The sequence below is a fragment of the Rhynchophorus ferrugineus genome, unplaced genomic scaffold, assembly GCF_030347505.1.
Source record: "Rhynchophorus ferrugineus isolate W39M unplaced genomic scaffold, kcgeb_rfMv2 rfM4, whole genome shotgun sequence".
NCBI classification, from domain to species: Eukaryota; Metazoa; Arthropoda; class Insecta; order Coleoptera; family Curculionidae; genus Rhynchophorus; species Rhynchophorus ferrugineus.
The window spans coordinates 52,850,557-52,875,908 of record NW_027472583.1 but is presented as its reverse complement, the minus strand read 5'-3'; the positions used below and the strand labels follow the sequence as shown (position 1 = coordinate 52,875,908).

The window sequence follows — 25,352 nt, the reverse complement described above, 5'->3', positions numbered from 1 at the left end:
ATTATGGAATGTACAATTGAAGGGTTTTAAATTTACTTTTTTTTAAACATTTGACAATTTTTTTTTATATTATCGACCTAGGCGATTTTGCCAGGTAAAATAAAAAAGGTAGCTCAAAGACTTACTGACAGTATTTTCATTTCATCCCCGGTTAGTATAGAATGTAAATATTTAGAGCCCTCGTGTTCCATAAAGCATCCTAACCGAGGATGTATATTCCCGAATCCATGAGCTAGATTCAAAATAAACCATTACAAATCAAGTTTCATTATTTGGATAATTACACTTTCTTTTTCTTTAATGAAATGGTGTTGTAATTGATGACACTTTAACAAATTTGTTCTTACCTGGGCAATAAATTTTACACCAAAATTCCTCGTCTATTGAATATCGGTTAATCCTCTCTTAATAGATTTACATTCAGAGGCTATTATTTTATTGAAGCAACAACTATTGATCGAAGAAGGAAAGTATATAGCCGTTTGAATAGCTTCTTTCGCAAGGGGAATAATTTCTTTGATATTTAATCCAATCAGCTTGGGATTTCAACCATTTTTTAATGATAGCTAAATACTTCATCGAACGAAAACGATTCTACATTTCTTTACTGTCTGTGCATCCGGGTACACAACACTTCCTAGACCGATAATTCACTTTACTTTTTGTACTACCTACTTATATATATACTAACGAACTAATAATTTAATCTCTAAAAAATTCCATATGTCAGCTATTCTGAAAATGGCGTTCGAAATAAATAAACAACAAACGTACCATAGAAACGAAGGCAGCCAATCAGATCCCGTCGCGGCTTATAGCGTAGCGATTAAAGCAAGTAATCAGTTAAAAGTAGCGACATCTAGATGTTGGACGTCGCGAAACATTTCCCCAAAAATTCCTATGTTAATTAAATCTCTATTTATCTATGTTTGAAACTTGCTGGTTTTGATGTCCACAACAAAAAAACGGTCTAGAGGACCAAAACCGTTGAAAATAATAATTTACTGGAGGTAAACCCAACAAACAAACAACTTTCAGACAGCTTAGTAGTTGATGAATAAACTGTTTTCAGACTTTTACATGAAATGGGAAAGACCCAACAGGAAGAACTGACTGAAAATGCCACTTAGATCTGTTTTGTATTTGACTGTTACAGTAACAGACGTAGCAGTTCATTGTTGCGCACTATGACTGAATGAAAAATGAATCTACTACAACAATCCCAAGCTCAAAAACTCATAGATTAGTCCACGAGAGCCATCCATATAGACACCGAAGTGGAATTCGTAGCCATAAAGTCTTGCTGTACAAACTTGCTTCTGAACTTGCCGAAAATGCGATATTACAGGCTCTAAACAATTTCACTAACATGCAACACATAATCCCTGACGAACAATTCGGTTTCCGTGCCAAGCACTCAAGTCTCCATTATGCTGCTCACGTCACAGTAACCATCTATTAGGTTTAACCTTTAGAGCAAATAGATGCCGAGACCTAATTTTCTTGATCCACTCATACTTGGAAGATAGATTCTTTCAAGTAAAGATCCTCTCGGAAAAAAATCTCTGCAGGAGGTGCTCGACTAGCCCCAGCCCAATTAAACCTTCACATGGCTGATTTCTCACTTCCCAAGCAATCGCACACAGCCTGAGCAAAACTCTAGCTATTCTGTTCCACCGCAAGAAGGAGTTCCGCGCATACCGCCTCCAAATTGAAAATCCTCCTTATCCCTATTCCCTGGCTCCGGAAGAGATCATATCTCGGTCTCCAATTCGACCGTAGTTTCCAATAATCATCCCAAATTCAACACGCTATTTGCAAAGGCAATGGCGTATGCAGCCTACTATTTCGACTCCACTGCAGAAAAAGCAAACTCCCAATCCCCAGAAAGCGACTCTGTATAAAATGCTAGTCCAACTCCTTCAGTCCAATTTACCTCTACGGAGCACAGGTATTGTAGAGGTAGGTCTCCGAGAGACAACTTGCACTACTCTGAGTGTTCCAATCCAATACTCAGAGTAAGGTTCTCCCTGGGCGCCTTAGAATATGAAAACAATATGATCAAATACCTACCCATCCATAAATCCCGGTAGTTAAACGAAATCCGACAATCCCAGTCATAACCCAGAGTCTTTGTCGCTCGTAAAACCTCTCTATCCCGAACACGAAGTAAAATATCATTTGGTTCTAGCTGGTCATCCTGGAAAAAGAAAAAAAACTTCACATCACAAAGTCTGCACATGAAAGGGGATATTACTACAGATATCTACTGATATAAACTGAACAAGTTAATGGCGTATTGCTGTAAAAAAACAGCAATATCGAGTAATAGGTGTAAAGTCCATCCTTTTGTATCACATATTGAAAGAGTTCGAATACGAAGTTTTACCACAGAATATAGAAAAAGTTGTAAAATATGATAAAAAGTATTTGATTAACATATATTGTATGATTTTTTCTTAATAAATGCATTTTCATCATGTCATTACTGTTGTATTTTAGTACTTCGATTTATATTGTAATCTCTATCGTTCTGTACATGTTTATCTATTTTATAGATAATTTGTGATGCTTTGCTTGCTTTCATTATATTACAGTAGTTATTGGGATAAATTACATGTCACTATAAATGTTATGTTACTAAATCACAAACAGGACATAAATCCATGTAAAAATTCAATCTAATATAAATTAACGTCTGTCTGCTAAAAATATCTTATCGAATGTTCAGAACAATGATGTTTCCTTGTTTTCAACTGCTTTAAAAAGTTATGTAACATAAATTAGTAGAAAGCAGAAATATGTTATAACATAAAAACAAAATAACATTTAATTAGGCAGACAAATAAATAAAATGTTGATTGGTCTATATTTAATTTCCTGGTATATAATTTCAGGGGAAATACGAATTCTTGATGGAAATTTACGAACATTTACAACAGAGATGCCTTGTTAGGTACGCCAATGATCATGGAAAAACACCATTTAATAACATTAATCAACTCCAACAAAAAGTACAGTCTTCTTCGCTCGAGATTGTATCAACTGCTACATATACATTAATTAATAACAGAGCTGATTATTAGAATTTATTAAAAGTTTAAACTCTATAAAGTATTTCGTGGCATTGTTGGAAGGGCATAAAATATCGATGAAAATAAATGTGTAAAGGCTGTAAATTGCTTAGTACAGTTCCATTTCAGTTTTACTTGATATCTCCTTTTTTAATGAATTATCAATTTATAGCGAAAAACAAATTCATGTTCTTTTTTATTAATTTTGTTATTCATTTTAATGCAATTTTTGTTATATTTTTACGTCGTCCACTAGGATATTCTGGCTCTCTCTTAACCATGACTATTATATTAATTTTTTTCATTATATTCAATCTATATATGTATTTTCTGTAGATGTTGTAGTCTATCATTTATTATTTATTTTATTTCTTTTAGGTTATGTCTATTCCTTAAATTATTCTTACACTATTATTATTTACACCATTTTGTTCTAATATAACCCATAGTGTTTCTCTTACTCTATCAAATGCCTTTACCAAATCGTTAAATGCTAAGTGTACCTATTTTTTGTGGTTGAACGTTTTTCTTCCCTTTCGTTTTGTAATTCCGTGACCGCTTTATCTACTGTTGATTTAGAACGATTTTCTAGAACAGTGGTTAATATTCCACTAAAATTTACGCTTTTCAATTATTTTAAGTTTTTATAATTAGAAAAAATAGACAAATAATGAGATGAGTAGATAAAATTTTGTTAGATATAAATGACGTCTATGTGACACTGACAACTGTGTTCCGAAAATAAATTTCAGGTCTATATATATTACGTAAATATTTCAAATGCTGTCTTTTAAAGGAAAGGGGTTCAAATTAATTTCGAAAAACAAACGTTTTTTAAAATATATTTTTAAAACAATACCTAAAGGAATGTCCAAGTGGGACGGAATGCTTTGGGTTTGTATCAGACAGTTATACCCTGGTATTTGTGGAATTGTCGACGTTTTATGATCAATCAAATCATTACAACCTTAACAAATCAGTCTTATTTACTTTACAACCATTTCGAATCGTTTTTATGTCGATAAAAACAAGAATTTCAACAACAATGTATGTCGTTGAGAATTAACTTTTAATAACATAACCTAATTTCCTTTTTTTTCTTTCAATAAGTGTTTCCCAATAGTTATAAATACAAATGAAACTGATACTAAAACACAGAATAAATAATTAGAATATTGTAAGTTATAACTAAACTGAATCATATGTTATAAAACAAAATTACCAGAACTTGACAATTTTTTAGGGCTTATTATAAAATTGGGAATATTACACAATATTCGTAGGAATTTCAATATAAATAGTCCAATAAAACAGCCAATGCACGTCATATTGAAGCAATTACAGTCATAGAGTAATAGAGATGCATATGGGACTCTGGCGCAAAGTTTTGCTTTGCCCAACATCCAGAGGGAGCCATAATGGGCCATTCAAGTAATTTGATTGGTCAATTTAAATCTCCATTATAGGCACCTGTAAGAAAAATATTTTACTATTATATTATATTTTAATGTATAAGCGTTACAAAAAGCTAACGACACTGTTCTCTATATCGGGCACATTGAAAATGGCGTGCAAAATAAACAAACCATAGAACGAAATGAACCAATCAGCGATATCTACATGTTGGACGTCACGAAACATTTAGCCAAATGCAATAGGCAATAGGCAATATATTGGACGTCATCTATGTTTTACACTAGCTGTTTTATTAGACGGGCTATAAACATTAGTGTATTAAATTTTATCAGTTTATGGTAAAGCATTCAATGTTGTTCCTATATATTCAGATAATGTCAATAGTTTTGATGACGATGACGCTTGTTGTTATTTCAAGTTGAAATTTCATGGTCTTCTTACCACCCTCAATTACAACGGATCATAGAAAATATTTATAGTTTTATCACCAATGTGAATATTCGGTTTACCGTTGTTTCATCAAAACTTAGATCCTTAATTTTTTAAGGTAGGTTTATCGCTAATAATGCTAACAATTCATTATATTCAATCATTCTTGGGTCAACAAAACCAACAGTTTCAAACCTCTGAAACCAAATTTGACAAAAATATCTATAAACGTTTGTTGGGCTTCACTACCTAATTTCTTCCTATCAAACAGGGAATGTAATGAATGTTGATAAAGTCCTTGTTGAAAAGGTTATCTTGGTTAAGGATCCTTAAGCCAAAATATTAATTATAAATATGTTAGCCAATATACATTTATTTCAAGTAAATGAACCCCTTCAAAATGAAAAACTTTTCGCGTAATATAATCACATTTATATATGAACAAATATGTTTTATATAAATAATTGTATACGTACCAGGTAAAAGCAATGCTAAGTCATACACACGCATCCTTAATATTGCTAACTTGGGTTGTTTCTTCCAAGGAAGACTACGTCCGCTTTTTTTCCGCACATACACTGAATGCATAACACTTTTGAGAATGAAGATACAATATAATCAAATAATAATGATTATATAAGACACAGAAATGCTGATCGTACTTTATGTCACACAAAAATGGCGTCATAAACAATCGCGTGATGGAAATGAGCCAATAAAATGCCTTTGTAGGCCAACTCAAATGAAACAATCAAAAAAGTCGTCCCAGAGCCATCATTGGTGGGACCATGCAAGACATTTCCTCGGTTTCGCCTATTTACAACTATTTAAAACCTCTATCAATACTCCATGAACGAGACACTTCATAAATACAAACCCTAACATTCCTGACAACCCCAACATATTACCCAAGTAACACTTTTCAATATATCCTCGTAACAGCAAGAATGTTGGCAATTCGCGAGAAACAGATCTCAGCTGGCCGGGGCACGTCGAACGGTTTTTGTACCAAAGCCCCTCGCTGAGCAGTGGTGTGGCGAAGCCTTTCAACCTGTTCTCTCGGTCTCCTGAACGTCCGATGACGGCCCCGAACCACTGCTAGCTGTACCGCCTCGGGAATGTTCTAATAGATCGAAAATAAATGTAAAAAGGTGCGTAAAAACTCAGCCCCAGCTATAAATCAATGCATTGATAACGGTTTCGACGCTGAACTATGTAAATTACATATTTTACTACCAATTTACCGTATTTGACAAGAAAACAGTTTGACAAAATTAAAGCCCATATCACGGAGATAATATGGAGTTAGCTATGAAAGTATTTTTAAATCAGTGTACATCAGAGAGTGAACATATTTGGTCAAATATAAGAAATGAGAAGAATCTATAATTTATGGAAAAATTAGTTAATTTATTAAGTATTAAAAACACTATTACACCTAGTATCTACTAGTTCCACAAAGGGCAATATAATAGATCAATTGAAAAGTCCCCGGCCTGCCACATAGATGGCGCTACTAGAATAAAATTCATATGTTTTTTAGTTAGCACTAACCCTCAAATGATGAGTGTATAAATTTGACAGCTATCGGATCATTAGTTTGTGAATTATAGTATTTTGAATGAAGCAACTTTTGTTATTTTGAAAAAAAAACGAATATAAAGGAATTTCGCGTGTTGATAAAATATTGCTTTTTGAAGAGAAAAAAATACAGTTGAAGTAAAAAGTTGGCTTGATGCCGAGTTTCCATCAGGGATTGGTATGCTAAGTTTAGACATGTGAAATGAGCACAGAAGACGGTGAACGCAGTGGACGCCCAAAAGAGGTTGTTACCGACGAAAACATTTAAAAAATCCACAAAATGATTTGGAATGACCGTAAATTAAAACTAAATGAAATAACAGAGACTCTGAAGATATCAACTGAACGTGTACATCATATCATTCACGAATATTTTGAGTATGAGAAAGCTCTGTGCAAAGTGGGTGCCGCGCGAGCTCACTTTTGACCAAAAAACAACGAGTTGATGATTCGGAGCAGTGTTTGAAGATGATCAAGCGTAATAAACCCGAGTTTTTGCGTCGATATATGATAATGGACGAAACATGGCTTCATCATTTCACTCCGAAGTCCAATCGACAATCTTCCGAGTGTACCGCACACGATGAACCCGCTCCAATGCGTGGGAAAACTCAACATTCGGCTGGCAAAGTTATGACGTCTGTATTTTGGGATGCGCATGGAATAATTTTCATTGACTACCTTGAAAAATCAACAGCGACTGTTACATAGCGTTGTTGGACTGTTTGAAGGACAAAATCGCCGATAAACGCTGAAAAAAGTGCTAATTCACCAAGACAATACACCGTGTTACAAGTCAGTGAAAACGATGGCAAAAATCCATGAATTGGGCTTCGAATTGCTTCCTCATCCACCGTATTCTCCAGATCTGGTCCACAGCGACTATTTCCTATTCTCAGATCTCAAAAGAAAGACTAATTTTGCCAAAAAAAATTGTTTTACTATGGTAGGCCGAGGACTTGTCAATTGACCTGTTATGTTATTGCAATTCGAATTAGACCATCTTGCTCACCTAGTGTATTCGCTGAATTTTGCGCATTGGCCGGGGACTTTTGATTGACCTGTTAGTATATAAAATACACACCAACAATATAGAAAATAATTAATATAGTGTAAACTGATGGAATTACATCTTTTCGAAAGAGAATTTAGTCTCACATGAAGGGGCATTCTCAATATTAAGATATAGGTATAGGTATATAGATATAGGTTTATCAGCTAATTGGGTAGCTAGCTAGTGTTAAACATATATAGCAGAGGTCTGTATTTAATCTTCACTGCTGATATCCCAACAACAAATGAAATAGAACAACAGAGACTAGAAAATACAGCTTAATAGCTTCAAGTCAGCTCATGTTAATTTTACGTTGCTGCGAAATAAAACACCAAATAAGGTTACTAAATAGCAGCAGGAAGAAATACAGCTACTGGACAACCCTGAGAAAATCAGAAAATTGGTCGAACGAAGGTCGAAAATAAATGTAAAAAGGTGCGTAAAAACTGAGCCCCCATTGAACTATAACTCAATGCATTAATAACGGGTTCGACGCTATACGACAATACATATATGATAAATAATTTCATACCCATTAAACTACGAAACGATCTATGACTAATTTTTAAAAAATCAATATAGAGCTAATACTAGATGAATCCACCCTTCTATGAAATCATCACACACTGCTCTTCATGTTTTCTTATAATACAAAACAGATTGGCTACTAATCCTATGGAAGAATATATACAACATGATATACAACACTACTACTACAGTTAACCTAAAACAATATATAGTCTATTCAAAGTTTTTTGTACATACGTCATCAATATGTTTAATGTCTTGCCTGCCACAATTTATAAATTCTTTTTAGAATTAAGCAATATTTATCTTCTCATTTTGTTCTAGTTAAAAATAGACAGAATGTTGGCTGATTAGTTCGAACACGAAAACGAATGAGCCTGTCAAAGTCATCCGGTTGTCAGACGTATGCAACATTCTTGAAAGCAATAGTGATAAGAGGTTATAACTCCAACCTATAAACTATGGTGGCTGTATTATTAACTGTATCGTTTAGATGTACTATAATGTTAAAATAAAGTATATTTAATAACATTTTCGGTCAATTATTTTATTTAAATAAATGCTAATCTTCTAATCTGTTGTATGTCAAAACCAATCTGAACGAAAACTCAGAGTTGACGCGACAAGATTGGAACGTTTTGATGTCACAAATTTAGATGGCGTATGTACAAAATAAGTTTAAACAGATTGTACATAACATTTCATTGACAATGACATATAACGAAATTCTAACAGACTTAAAAACAACACCAAAAACAAAGAAACTATATTGTAATGTCATACAACAATAAACAGTTAATAGCACCTAATCTCAGTTATAATCAGTCTGCAGAATAATCTTGTTACGAAGAACCAATAAATCCACTCATGCTGTTACAAGTCGCCGCCCTTTTCGAGTAGATGTCGCTAGTGATATTGTTTATTTTCTCAATCAAGCGGTAACCATTTACAGGTTTATACATTAAAATCGTCACGATTATCCGTTAATAAACCCCATTCCGATGTATAGTTATGTAAATAAAACAAGCAAAAAGTGAGGTTGTTATTTAATTGCAAATTCAAGTTCTAGTTGTTAATAATATATATATAGCTTATAATTTAACGTAGCGATAATCTAGTTAATCCTCAATATTCGAATAACAAGTTTCAGTTTTACTATATTTTTAACTATTTTAAAAATGGCGGAATTATTAAAAATTAGGTTATATTAGTAAAGAATAATTATAAAATTTTAACTCACACAGCCCGACACAGACTTTAACAGATCGTTTTGGATGATATTTTTGTTATCTTGATGATTAAGTAATATTGTTAAAATAAATAAAATTGAAAAATTGTCACTGTCTCAACATTAATATTAAACATTATTTTTAAATTTTTATTTGATAGACAATATTACAAATGGTTATACGTTTTTTTCTGCTGTCAACCTAGTTATATAAAGTAACTTAAAAAAACCAAGTTGTGAATGTCACGAAAACATCATTTATATCCCACAAAATGTAAAATTTTTAGTTTTCAGTTATTTTTCTGATTATAAAATTTCTAGTTATTAAAAATATCTAAATTTGTTCAAAAAATATTATCCAGAATACTACCTATAACACGTCCAAACAGTAGATGAACTCGAATATAAAGCCAATTGAAGTTTGTAAAAATGTAAAATTCGCTTTTGAATCGAGAGTTGATTTTCCTCCTCATTTTATTCTATAAAAAAGAAAGTTCTATTAGGGTTAGTACTAGTGGACCATATTGCCAAACCTCTGCAAAATTCTTTAAAAATATTACTGATAATGAACACTCTGTTCATTATCAGTAATATATCGTTATATTATGTATAAATCGTTAAACATTGTAAACCAAAATTCAAAGTTGATGCGACAGCATTGCAACGTGCTTACGTCATAAATTTTGATCACCTCCATTGGCTATTTTAATGGATGGGCTATAGTCAAACCAGAAGAAGCATTTCAGAAAATGAATCGCATACAATAAATACATAAAACAATTAGTAAAGAACGTCCTTGTACACCAAACTTAAACCATATTCTGTTCTAAAAAATACATCTAGTTGTTCAAAACAAAGGATATATCGTGCCTATTTACTATCTTAATAAAATTTATAATGAAGGAAGAAAAATTATTAATAATGACAGATTAAATGTCACTCGTAATAAATAAATATCAAGATGGTCAAATTTGACGGTTTTTTGACAAACCATTTTAACCCTCCTGAACGTTAAAACTGCAACCAATAGATGATACTGATCTTAAATATTGTAGTTTCTTATCTAATAACAAAAAAAGTAACAATATTTATTTAAAACGGTGAAAGCTAACCGTAATAAAACAAGGCAAGAAATGAAAAAATTAGATAAATATGAATCATTAAAATTAATTTTGAAGAATTTTCATAATTTCAATCAATCAATATAAAAGCAAATTAATATTATTCACAATAAAAATCTTATTTCTAATGATTAGAAATATTTAATGAGTCAACCAATCATAAAACCATGACAATTCCACAGATACCAGCCATATCTTACTATTTGATAAAAACACAAAACATTCCGATCTATTGGAACATTCCTTCACGTCCATCGTTCGTCGATGAAGCCGAATCATCGGCACAAACAACATTATTAACAAAATTATTCATATATTCATGGGATGATCGCTTTTCTCAGTGTGCCGTTGAGGTTCGCGATGGATCTCATTTGTTTTTAATGATGACGATTGCAAAATGTGTGCGTTAATTATTTCAAATTAGTTTTATGTATCTTAATCTAATCCTAATTTATTGAATATTAATTTTATTAGACTTTTAACAATGAATCTATTATTAAAATATGCCAAAAAGTAATGTAAAATATGTTTTAATGTTATTATGTGTATTTAGTAACTTCAATATTAGAACTGCTTTAATATCAATCTAATTTATTCATAAATAAATCTTAAATAACAAAATATCATTCAATAAGTCTCCTGTCTTGTTGAATCAGTTTGTTGGACACGTAATATGGGACATCGACGATGACTCGCAACACTTTATTCTGGAACCTCTGGAGGATAGCTAGGATAGGTCTAAACGGGCCTAACTATTAACTTGTACAGCAAAACCTTGTTATCTAATGATAATTTAGATTTACGCCCTATCAGCCAATATGTTACATTTGATTTAGTTTAAGCCCAAGCTGTTTGCGTTTTGTCACAATATGTTTTTTCCATGTCAAACGTCGATCAAAATGCATTCCCAGATATTTAACGTTGTCTGCCCGTTCATGTTCATGATTATTCAATTTTACTGAGGGACATGTTCTTCTGTAAAGGGTGAATGTCATATGGGTAGATTTTGTCTCATTTGCTTTGATAAGCCACGTTTTCAACCAGAATTCGACTTGGTTAAGATGAAGTTGGAGTTTTCTTGTGGCTGATATTGGATCCTCGTGTGATGATAAAACCGCTGTATCGGCAGCATATTTTGCAACAGTAATATTTCTTAAGGTCGGTATACATAAGATATGATAATGGACCAAGAACACTGCCCTGCGGAACACCCGAATAAATTTGGTGTAGATCAGTGTATTCGTCGCCCTGTTTGACAATAAAATGTCTGTAAGGTACGATTTCAGCAGTTGAAAGTGCGTATGGGACAAAAACTATAAAAAGATCAAAAATAAATATTATTTAAACGGTTGAGATTTGTTTCAGTTCTTAGAATAATTTGAGGGAAATCAACAAAATGTTTCCCCCAATTTGGGGATCTTGACTGATTTAAATCTCCAAAAAACTCTTCTTCTTTTTAGACTCTCTTTATAACTGATAAGAACTCTCTATTAATAAACTCCTGGTACTTTTTACTCAGAATGTATTCCTCCCTGTATGTAATATATTCACTAGTTTCCAATTTAAATTAATATGTTCTTGCTCCTCACATCATCAATTTATCAAAGAAAATTGATATAGATCAGTAATATTGATAATGTAACGAATACCTGCTAGTTACAAAAGACAAAAAAACAACTGTAAATCGAATATTTTTTTAGGTTATGTCTGTTAAATTATAATGTCAACGACACAACAAAATAAACTAGGTAATATCCTAAATAATATTCTAGTTCCAATCTAAAATACTGAAATTCTAACAGCTTAAATTAGATTCGTACCACATAATGTTGTTTCGTTATAGTATCCTATAGTAGGCTCTGAAACAAACTTTCTTCTTTTTATTTCTACGACATCCAGGTCGATAGACTGTTTCCTTTTAAATGTTCTTATAGTGCAATTTTAACTGACATTCGAGTCATGAGAGTTAAATACATTAATTTATAGTTTTATTATTAATGTTGTTTCCCATAAAGTTAGTTATTATTAATTATAATCGAAAAATAATTGTTTTGACTCAATTCTAACGTTGATATGATTTGGAGTGTGGATTTAAATCAACATAAGATCGATTAGAAACATTTTGTATATAATATAAATCTATCTATATAAATATAGAAACAGATTATTGAATATTTCTACAGAAGCCCACATATATTCTATTCAAAGTTATTTAAATTTGTGACATCAAAACGGCGCAAGGTTGCCACATCAACTCTGAGTTTTAGTTCAGTTTGGTTTTGACATACAACAACATTCTAATCTAAATTAAACAATTGAACAAAAATGTTATCAAATATAATTTATATTTTAACAATATAGTACATCTAAGAACTACAGTTAATTATAGACAGTTAACTAATCAGAGAGTATTCTGTCTCTTTTTAACTAGAATAAACTGAGAACGAAAATATTGTTTGATTCTAAAGCGAATTTATAAATAGTATAAATACAAAAATACTTTGATTAAACTATATTCTAACTTATCTTGAGATATGGAAGGTAAACTTTAAATCCTTCCCTGTTGCTATTACATTAATTTCATTAAACCAAAAATACAATCACACCTCATAATAAGTTTTAAAATTTGGTCTTGAAAATCATTATGGATTAGACAGTTGAAACACTAAAAATGTATGTGTTTTTTAAAGATATTTAGATTTTATAGTCTGAGGAACTACTTAATATAGAATGTAGACAAATATTGCATGTTGTCTCTTTTTCAGAAGTTTTGTTAAATAGCCTGAAATAAGACTAAAATACAATATTAGTCTCTTGCTTTCTTCAGAGAAAAGTTCTCTGGAACTGAAAATATAGACTCGACTGGTGATTTAACAACCTCAAGTGGTACTAGATCTCCCATTAAAAAAGAATATAAATTATCTAACATGTCTATCTTCTTCACAATTTTCTCCGGGAGAATGATGTGAAAAAATTGAAGTGATGATGAACCCTTTTAAAGATTTCTCGAACATGCTAGGTGAAGGATGCTGTTTCTACCTCCATGACCCCTAATAGATCCAACAATTCTCTATTCAATCTTGGTTAAGATTTGTTAAACAGATGTAGTTATTTGTAAATTTAAACAAAATAGGTTTCTTTAAGTTAATAAATCCCCTAAAAGTAGCAATTAAATTTTTAATTGATGGCACCGTAACAAATATTTTCTTAACAAGGCAATCAAATTTAAATATACAATAGCTCTACTATAAAATTATTGAACACTGATTGTTCTAAAAAGTTAAAGCATTACAAATATGTTAGGGATATTTTACAATTAAAAATAGTATTTATTACTACTATTTATCCAGTTATATTAATTATTACCTGCTTGTAAGTAAGACTTCTTTATGTAGAGACATCACACATAAATAACAACAGACGAACATACATACAATAATCGCATACGAACAACTTGGTAGATTAATTGAATTTTATTACCACTAACATTTTCATAAGTAGGTTTTGATTTTCTGTAAACAAACAATATATAAACAGACATGTAGTAGATAGATACTTTTATATGTACCTGATAAAACAATGTTGGATATGTATTTACCCTAATACCTGTTCGTGAAGGAAGGGTAATTCTAAATTTTTCACTAAAATGTCCGTGACAGACACGATGACGTTGATGAATTTGCATTGTGGTTTATCCAGGTAACTTACTACTATTTACTTGATCAATCCATTTTTGAAAGGTGCGAGATCATTCTTTAGGAAACGATGTCGAATTTCCGTAGTAAATTTTCACCCAGGTACACTACATCCTTTACTACACGGACGCATTGTCATTAATTTTTATATTATTACTCCATAATAATTAATATAAAACAGAAAATATATACAACGTAAAACGACGATTTCTTGATCTAAACAAAAACCAAAACCTTCAAACAACAAACTTAAAAATGGACGCCCATAGAAAATGCTGACTTCACACAATTTAATTGACCAATCACGTTCCATGTTAGTGGCGGTACCAGGAATTTAAACTAGCCAATCACAATTTGCGATCGCAGCGCTACCGTTGATTGAACTAAACAAAACATTTTCCCAAGATCCCCTATACTGTGAAGTTTCTATTTTTTCTATGGTAATATTAAAATATTTTTTAGAATGACAGTGACAGTTTCTAAAAATTAAAAAATTCTATCAATAAAATACGTATTAAAAGACATATTTTTACCTTTCAATATTATTCTAAAAGTTTTAGAGCAATTAGTGAGGAACTTTCACAGTTTATCGCTTTAATTGGCCGAGTTAATCAGTAGAATTTGACATTTACAAGACGACGACTTTTATGACGTTTTGTGACGTTACGTAAAGTTATTCATTGAAAATCATTTTTAATCCGACTAGTGTTGAGTGAATGGTACATCGAAATATTAATTGTTCCAAAGTATTTAGACCTGGCCAATCTTATTTATACAAAGCTTAACTTATATATAGATAATATTGGCTTTATTCCATTGAAATTAATTACTATAGAATAAATAAGAGTGTATGAATCGAAATACTTTTTTATAAAAATAGGACAGCCTCATTGCTACTGTCGACAGTTGAAAATAGTTTCCAAAAGGTCAGATACGGATTTAGACAGAATGATTAAGCTGTTATATGCATTCGATCACATGTTCGTTTCTATTTACATGTAATGCAATTTGAATTTCATCCAACCTTTGATTAAAAATAATCTTAAATTATCAAACGTATTCGCAGTCGAATTATTTATAATCAATTTAAAGTTATTGTACCGTTCTTGAAATAATCACTTCAAATCTTTCTGATTTATTTGCAAATGTAATAATAACAAATATCAGAATAAAAAACAAAAATAGAGAGTTATCAGAATATATGATATTTTAATACCGATGTTATGTTTCATTGAGCTGGAAATAGAATAAATGTAGCAGATGTAGAAAAATTATGAGGTTAATATAATATCTATCCGGTATATTTTATATATGCCATGATAAAATACAAAATATTTGAAATAACTGTTTTGGTTTCGAAATTAAGGCGTAAAAAATTTGTTAAATAAGATATAATTACTTGGCTGATTTTCTTCAAACTCCAGCGAATAAAAATAGAATACCAGAACAGTATTTATTTTTACTTTTTTGCATTATTTTTAGAACAGAATTTCTTTTTTATATATTTTAAGGCCTAAGCGTTTATCCGAATTGGTTCCGAACCACGGTCCTCGGCATTAAGCCTACAGACTGGCGAGTGACCAAATTATTATCTCAGAAGACATCCGGTCTTACCCAGCCTGGTTACTGGCGTGACTGGGATCATTTTCCTTGTCGTATTTTGCACCCTTGCCTAGGACAATCACAAATATTAAACCACCACAAACATAAATTTACGACCATGCCTAAACAGGATTCGAACCCGCGACTATCCCAACAGTAAAAGACTTTCATGATTATGCATATATTTATGTAGAAAAAGGAATAATAAAGCATCAAAACTTTGCCCCATTGTACAAGAAAGGAACTTTTCCAAAATATTTGAATCTGCCGCCATTTCTAAGGTACAGTGTCGACAGCTTATAGTTTAAAAAAGTTTTAAAAAAACAGCAGACCATAGAGTAATATCGCTGCATTTCATTGGTTAGTTTAAATTACCATTACAGGCACCTGTAAAGAAAATATTTTGTTAGGAAAGCATTTTATTGGTTGAGAATTTCGTGCGCATCACGTGACCAACCTCTGACGTCACATACTTGAAATAAATGTATGAAATATGACCAACTTGAAATAAAATACAAATGTAATTTTTCTATATAAAATTAAAATAGAATTCTATATAAATATTATAAAATATCAAATAGCTAAAATATAAGTTTATAATGAATATAACAATATATATATATATATATATATATATATATTATATATATATATATATATATATAGATATATATATATATATATATATATATATATATATATATATATATATATATATATTATATATATATATAAATAAATAAATAAAAAATAATAAATTATAAATATATAAGCGAAAAATAATTAAATGTAAATATAAAAAGGCTGCAATCTAATTGAAAACACAACATATCTCCTGGTATATATATATATATATATATATCCTCGTGGTTTACCAAAATTGTTTATAGTGTTTCTTCGCTTTTTCATATCTCCGCTATCAATTTATACAAGATGTATTAAAGTTTCTACCTTTTTATTCCCCCATGCTGAAAGCAAAGCAGCTGAAAGTCTGTGTCTGTTAATATTTCACTTACTTGTTAAACACAAAAAAGTATTGAGGCAATTTCTACAATGTTATTGTGAACATTATAGAACGGATAATTAAAACAGTTAAATCGTATGATATACGCCAGAATAGAGAAATCATACCAAAAAGTAATACTTTAAAGAACAGCAACAAAAATTAATATGTATGTATCACTGCTGCGCTTTTATTATTGCAAAATCGAGGAGTTAAAGAGACATCTTAAGGATCTATTAACAATATAATAAAACAAGCATGAGATAATATCTTGTCTATAAAATCAAGCTCATCTTGTTGGTCTACACATTGTATTATTTTATTTTATATTAATGTATTTTTTTTAACATCCTTGTTGAGAAGGTTATCTCAGTTAAGGAGCCCTAAGCCAAAATATTAATTATAAGTATCATAACCAATATATACATTTGTTTCATGTAAATGGGCCCTTCAAAATAATTAAGTTTTTAATTAATGCCACTCTACAAACAACTTTTTAAAGAGTAACAAAAACCGTTCATGTAGTATAATGACATTTACTTTCAATGTAATTTTGTCATCGCCCAATTTGGACACATTTTGGTTTTAAAGAGTGGGTAATACTTTCATGATTTCTTCTGTTGTATCCCTGTAAATAACAATATGTATGATAATGCTCTATATCAATAATTGTATACGTACCAGGTAAAGCAATACCAAATCACACACACATCCTCAATCTAGCTAACTCGGTTTGTTTCTTCCTAAGAAAATGACGTTTGGTTTTTTATTTCTGCCCATACACTGAATACACAACACTTTTGAGAATAAAGATACATTATAATCAAATAATAGTGATTATAATTAAGGCATAAAAAACTGACGTCATAAACAAACTGAAAAAAACAATAGCGTTATAGAAATGAGCCAATCTAATGCCTTTGTGGGCCAATTCAAATGAACCAATCAAAAAAATTCAAAAATAAACTATTCAAATTCCAATACCTTAATAAAGATACGTACCTAATATTTCTTCCTATAGATGATTATATTCCTTGATGATTCTATTCTATGCCTACTATATTCTAATATAGTAGCCACTGTAACTAACTTTATTCTTCTTATTTTTATTATTTTTTTATATTGAATCAAAATCGATAGACTTGTTACTCTAAAATGTTCTTATAGCGCAATTTTAATTGACATTCGACGTCATGAAATTAAGAAATACTAACAGGTTAATTGAAAAGTCCCCGGCCTACCATAGTAAAACACATTTTTTTTGGCAAAACTATTAGTTTTATTTATAAAACATAATTCCCATCAAGGGTGATACACTGATTAGACCTCCAACTCCGACCCTCCAACTTTTCGATACCACTTTTGTAGTACGATTTGTCCTTTGTTTCAAAATAGGCCTCAGTTTCGACGACCACATCTTCATTCAACGAAAATTTCTTCCCAGCGAGCATTCTTTTGAGATCTGAGAACAGGAAATAGTCGCTGAGGGGGAGGGGTGGTCAGATCTGGAGAATACGGTGGATGAGGAAGCCCAATTCATGGATTTTTACCATCGTTTTCACTGACTTATGACATGGTGCATTGTCTTGGTGAAACAGCACTTTCTTTTTCTTCAAATGCGGCCGTTTTCGGCGATTTCGTCGTTCAAACGGTCCAATAACGCTATGTAATAATCGCTGTTGATGGTCCTTCCTTTTTCAAGGTAGTCAATGAAAAATTATTCCATGCGCATCCCAAAATACAGACGCGGAACGGATTCATCGTGTGTAGTCCACTCGGATGACTTTCGATTGGACTTCGAAGTGAAACGATGGAGCAATGTTTCATCTATTGTCACATATAGTCGCAAAAACTCGGGTTTATTACGTTTGATCATCTTCAAACACTGTTCCGAATCATCAACTCGTCGTTTTTTTTGGTCAGAAGTGAGCTCGCTAGGCACCCACTTTGCACAGAGCTTTCTCATACCCAAATATTCGTGAATGATATGATGTACACGTTCAGTTGATATCTTGTACTGTACCGGATGTACCGGAAGCTCGTCATCAAGCCAAGTTTTTGCTTCAACTGTATTTTTTCCCTTCAAAAAGCAATATCTTATCAACACGCGAAATTCCTTTTTATCCATTTTTTTCACAATAACAAAAGTTGCTTCACTCAAAATGCTATATAATTCACAAACTAATGATCCGACAGCTCTCAAGTTATACACGTATCCTTTGAGGGTTAGGATTAACTAAAAAACATATGGATTTAATGCTAGTAGCGCCACCTATGTGTCACGCCGGGGACTTTTCAATTGACCTGTTAGAACCAATTTTGACACGGGTTGAAAATTTTACATATTTTTAATTACACATTTTTAATTCTAATTAAAATACTCTGATTTTTTTACATATAAATAAATAAATAAATATATATATATATATATATATATATATATATATATATATGTTGGATATTCTGAGATGTTATTATACAATTCTCGTAGTTGATAATACCTTAGACGTTTGTTTACGTTTAATAAACAATAACGTACGATGAGAATGAAGATAAGAATGAAGTTATTCATTAACGTTAGATAACAATAATACAGCAGTCAACCACAACGTCTCTCACATAAAACTTTCTTGACAGCAATAACAAATTTAATCAGCGAACAGATAGAGGGAAAAGACGAAGACCAGACCGACCTAACTCCTTTTTTATCACTATCGGACAAATGACGTCCACACACGCCATACGAACATTTATCTCGAAAAATCAGCATTGTTGTGATCGCTATTACGCCGGCCGTGGTATACCGCGGACGCAATTTACATAAAACGGTACCTTTCGAATAATAATAACGAAAAAAACAACGTAAATTTAGACAATCGTGCCGTCGGTCCACACCGGGAAGATTTCAGCGTTGTCCTTGAGGTGGAGGGGGGTCAGCGACCGCCGCTCTCAACCAAAGAATAGACTCAGAATAAAATTAAGCGAAGATTTTTTCACGCCTTTTTTTATGAAAATACGTGTTAACGTATAGTCGAGAATGTCGATGGCACCTTGAAAACTTTGTTGGTTTAGAAGGTGTGCTTAATTAACCTGATTTTTTTATTAGTCTCTTAGAACGTCAACAAATAGTAATATAAGTAATAAGTATAAAGCAGTAATATAAGTATCCTGACATGTAGAAGATCGCTTCAGTAAGTGATTTGCTGTACAAACTTATAATCTAAATCTAATTATTCTAAAGTCGGTCCTAACTTATTCTAAAGACTATTCTAACTTATTCTAGAGATTATTAAATGTCACTCTATGTGTCTATTAATCAGTTCGTATAGTAGTTTGCGTTTGAGCCTATTTACTACACTGTCATCGCGCACATTTAACTGTTTGGCGAGTGCATTGGGATGCACTAACAGTGTTTCAGAGTACTTCGCACTAACAGTTCGAATCACACTCGTTATAGGTTCTAATGGGATATCGCTCTGAATCAGTTTGTTGGACACGTAATATGGGGCGTCGACGATGACTCGCAACACTTTATTCTGAAACCTCTGGAGTATATCTATGTTAGATTTGCTAGTAGTACCCAACAGTTTAATACCATAGGTCCAACTGGACCTAAGTATTGACTTATACAGCAAAACCTTGTTATTCAATGATACTTTAGATTTACGCCCTATCAGCCAATACATTTGGTTTAGTTTAAGCCCAAGCTGTTTGCGTTTTGTAACTATATGTTTTTCTATGTCAAACTTCGATCAAAATGCATTCCCAGATATTTAACGTTGTCTGTTTGCAGAAGTTCATGATTATTCAATTTTACTAAAGGACATGTTCTTCTACAAAGGGTGAATGTCACATGGGTAGATTATGTCTCATTTGCTTTGACACGCCACATTTTCAGCTACAATTCGACTTATAGGGTCGATGGGTCCTCCTAGTTGTAGACCTAGATTTAAGTTATCATAAAGACAAATTGTAGGTTAGTCGGAAACGACTAGTAACAATGTAATAATTAAATAATAAAAAAAAAGTTATTGCAACGATTATTATGTACATATGTTATTTTAAAACGTTTTTGTTTTGTGTTAAAAATCTAAGTTTGATTATTTTTGAATTTTTAGTGAGTTCCTTATTTATTTTTTGAAATCGGTTCAATTTTTTTGTTAAAAATATTTTATTTATGTAAATCACCGGACGACAGGTCAAAATATGATTTTGAGTGACACTTTTTGTATTAATATTACAGTTATGTCAATATAACACGAAAATCTATAGTACCAGGTTTCTATCTGATGGCCAATATGTTGGTTCCGCCTGTGGAGGAATGTGACAAACAACTAAAAAAATTATTCTTAAAACAAAATAAATGTATCATCGGAAAGACGACGGAGCAAATCCAGTAACCATAACCGACCGTCCTTATCGCCCAAACTCATCTCCACGTTGTAACGACAGAGCGAACAACAATCAGAGCGTTTTAAAGTTTCGCCGGGGTCCGCAAACACGAGGTATTTTAATCAAGCCTCAGCGAACACCTACCGGTTCGGTGAAGTCAGCACATAAAAATCCGTTAAAAATTCCTCGATATCATTTAAAAACGAGATGGCAGAAAGCCGCTACCATAAGGAAGCACACGGGAGGTGGACTTTTTAGAAACACTTAATATCAAACGTACGGTACGACCGGTGAATATCAACTAAGAATTTCTCAGCCTGATGCTGCGAAGAAACCAGCTGGGAAATGTTTATGCTACGACACTACCTGGTTAATATCGAAGAAATAAGTTACCAATAATGTATGCGATTCGACTGGATCAATATTGTCACGTATGTAATTAAGATTAGTTGATATCTAAGCTCTTATTTAGCTTATTTCCATTTCAATATATTAATTAGCTTAGTTAGATTTAGATCTGTTAGGCGCTAAGGATAGAAAACAATGCTCTTCAGTTTGCATAAATTAATGCACAAAGACGAATTTGTTTATTTTGTACGATTATTTTTAAACCCAGAGCATAAAATAAAGATTATATTTGATAAAACAAGTTAACATTAATATAACAACTATAATATATACAAAGTTACTTTGTACATAAAACATATAAATTTGTGACGTCAATGTCGCAATGTTGCCGTATCAACTCTGAGTTTTAGCCATAGAGAAATAGAGATTTAACTTCATAGGAAATTTTGGCGAAATGGTTCGCGACGTCCAACATGTAGATGTCGCTACGTTTAACATATTACTTGTTTTGTTCGCTATGCTAAGAGCCGCGACGGAATCTGATTGGTTCATTTCGTTCTATGATTTGATTATTTTGCACGCCATTTTCAATGTGCCCTATATTGAGAACAGTGTGGTTAACTTTTTATAGCGTTTATATATTAAATTATTATTTTATTGTATTACTATATACAAGTCGGTAGTTGATATGCATTCCCGTTCTAGGAAGTGTTATGTGCCCGGATGCACAGATAGTGAGGAAATGCATCATCGTTTTCCGAAAATATATATATATATATATATATATATATATATATATATATATATATATATATTTGTTAGATATGTTTATTTTTATATTATATTTGTATTTTGTAGATAAATTTGCATTATACATTTATATTTATTGTTATTTAAATTAATTTAATTTAATTTAATAAATTTACGTCAGAAAAAAATTGTTTTTTTATTTAAATTTCATTGGTCAGTTCATGCAACATGACGTCAAGGCTGTCACGTGCCAAACATTACTAATGAGCCGATCAAATGTCTTCACAGTAAAATATTTTTCTTACAGGTGCCTGTAATAGAGATTTAAATTGACCAATCAAATTACTTGAATGGCCCATTATGGCTCCCTCTGGAGGATGAGCAAAGCAAATCTTTGCGCCAGAGTCCCCTATTGAGTTGCATCTCTATTACTCTATGGTTTTAGCTCAGTTTGGCTTTGACATACAACAAAATTATAATCTAAATAATATAATTAAACAAAAATACTGTTATCAAATATAATTCATTTGAACACTATAATAAATCTAATGCATATATTATTAAAGGACTTGAAACTAAAAATAAGTACACTGTTATAATAGTTCGTAGGTTAGGGTTGTGTTTGATTATATTTACATTGAACTCTTTTCCATATCATCCATGAGGTAGAGTTCTAGGCGTTTGTAGTTGTAATTAAAAATTGTATATAAAATATGTATATAAAAAAGTAATATACTCTACTTTCGTTAGAGAGCATATTTACCTTTTACGCTAAATTATAGTTTCCTTCGGTACAGTGTTTACTTGTAAAGACATTTTGATATCACTGTATTGCTCCTTCGTTTGATCTGTTAATACCTATATACATATTTCTTCATATCTGCAAAACAGTTACTATTCTTTCTCTCCTAACACATTTTAACCAAATGCTCATGTATATTCTGAACAATTACACACATATCTGTACATAAATATAAATATTTTAGACTCTATAATAAGATTCCCTACAGTTATCTTATATTAATTATATACCCACCTTTACTTGTTTCCACTCCATCGCCCGGTCTTAGAAATTAACAGCATTTCATCATATCATATTCAGAAAGTTTCATTCAAGTGAATAAGTAAGCTATTAATTTCTGGTCTATCTAACATTTGTTCACAATTCCATCATTTGCCAATTTCTTCTCAATGTGTCTTATTAAATTCATCTAATCTGAGGGTGTTATTAACCATTCCTGTTTCCAGCATAAATTGCAATATATCTGTAATGAATTATTAATAAATGTTACGACTAATAGAACCTAATCAATTGTTATTCCAACATTTATCTTTTTTATCAACTTTTGTTGTCATAACACTATTTTTATTATCATCTTGCCATGAGCCTTTCTTCATTTTATTTTATGCTTTTAGAAATTGTATTCTTTTAAAAGTAATATCCGGAAATTCCATTTGATCCCTTCGATTCTTTTCAGACTAACAGTTTCCTTTGAAATAATTGTATTAAATTATGTTTGGATTAAAAAACTACTCACTGTTTTTATACATTTCATATAGTTAATCTCTGATAGAGCTAATATCAAGCTGATCTTGATTTCGTATGAGGACAGTTGGTTAAGTATGGGTAAGTATGGTAAAGTAATTAATTATGCTGAAGAATCATAATATTAATAAATATTAGTATGGATAAATAAATGTGTCGACAAATGCTGATAATGGATGGTATTGATAATCTCAATAGAAGACGATGACAATAGTAGCCAATAGCAATGATTGAACAACCAGGATGGTGAACAATAATCTTAGTCCATAGTAATCAATACCATTTGACGAAGAATTATAATAGACAACAAATAAAAAACGAATAGTGGCGATAACTGACAGTAATGTAAGTATGACATGAGCCCATGGTACGAAGGGAAAGTAGCGCACATCGTACCACCTTATACCCTAACACCAACAATAATAGACGTTCAATGAGATCAAGGGAAGCAGACACAAGAGATCCTGACACTATTATTAGTAACATAACACTCGCTAGGGTAAGGCTAAAATATTTAATAAATAAATAAGTATATAAATACTCGTAAATAAATAAATAAGTAACCCTGTTGTAATTGTGCACTCACTTCTCCTAACTCATGATGAATGTCCGATGCGTACAAAGAAAAAAGCCAGAGGCAAACACCCTATATACGCTGCCACCAAGAGTCAACAGGAACCACATTTGGTGGCGTTTATGTATGCTTCAGATTGTTAATAAAACATAATTACGTCACGACACAGAGTCAACACACAATATATAACAGATAATAGCAATAATTGGCAGCAATAAATAAATAAAATAGGATGTGCAATGCAATCAGGGGGACCAACGCGCGATTGATCGATAGAATTAAGCTAAAAACTGAAATAAATAAATAAGCAATACTCCAGCTCTAGCTATGATGAACGTGCAATAGGTACAAGGGAAAAAGCTAAAGGCCATCCGATAGATACGCTGTTACCAATAGCCATCAGTAATCACTTTCGGTGGCTTTTCCCATTTTGGCATTAGTTTCTGGTTTATAAAATAGTAATAATTTATATTTACAGTTGAAACGATAAACCAATTTCCTGTCTCAAAGTTAGTACGGCAATGGATTCGTACATCTTCGTCCGTTATCACGAATAGAAAAACAGTGGAAGCATTCATTTGACTATAATGGTAATTATTATTTTCAGTCGCTAGTATTTTTTACTATTGACTAGTCCGACTGTTTTGCGATTATCGACTGTTTCAACTATTTTTAGTCGATAGTTCCCGACGCTAGTTATTAATCTTTTTGTGAAAACCTACTTCCTAACCTAAGTCGATCGAATCTGGTAAGAGTATTAATAGCCAGAAACCTATTTTAAAAACTGAAATAAATAAATAAGCAATACTTCAACTCCATCTATGATGAACATGCAATGCATACAGGGGAAAAAGCTAAAGGCCATACGCTAGATACGTTGTCATCAAGAGCCATCAGTAACCATTTTCAGTGGCGTCTATGTAGGCTTCAAGTTATACATAGATCATAGCTAGACATCAGTAACTTTTGCCACTTTGGCGTTAGTTTCTGGTTTATAAAATAGTTATAATT

The 25,352-nt window shown here is 31.6% G+C and overlaps 2 protein-coding genes across 3 annotated transcripts in view; both read left to right on the top strand.

The window, feature by feature from the left end:
- The window catches only part of LOC143196240 (uncharacterized), a 63,438-nt gene extending 40,785 nt beyond the window's left edge, over nt 1-22,653 (top strand). The window contains exon 3 of one of the 2 annotated variants that reach the window (XM_076403903.1): nt 22,529-22,653. In XM_076403903.1, the coding sequence (XP_076260018.1) occupies nt 22,529-22,549 (21 nt within the window). In that variant the 3' untranslated portion in view covers nt 22,550-22,653. Of the gene's footprint in view, nt 1-8,406; nt 8,615-22,528 lie in introns of those variants that run through there. The other variant, XM_076403902.1, reaches the window with a different exon arrangement.
- Nucleotides 1-25,352, top strand: part of LOC143196372 (uncharacterized) — an 86,720-nt gene that overhangs the window by 54,659 nt on the left and 6,709 nt on the right. The window lies entirely within an intron of this gene.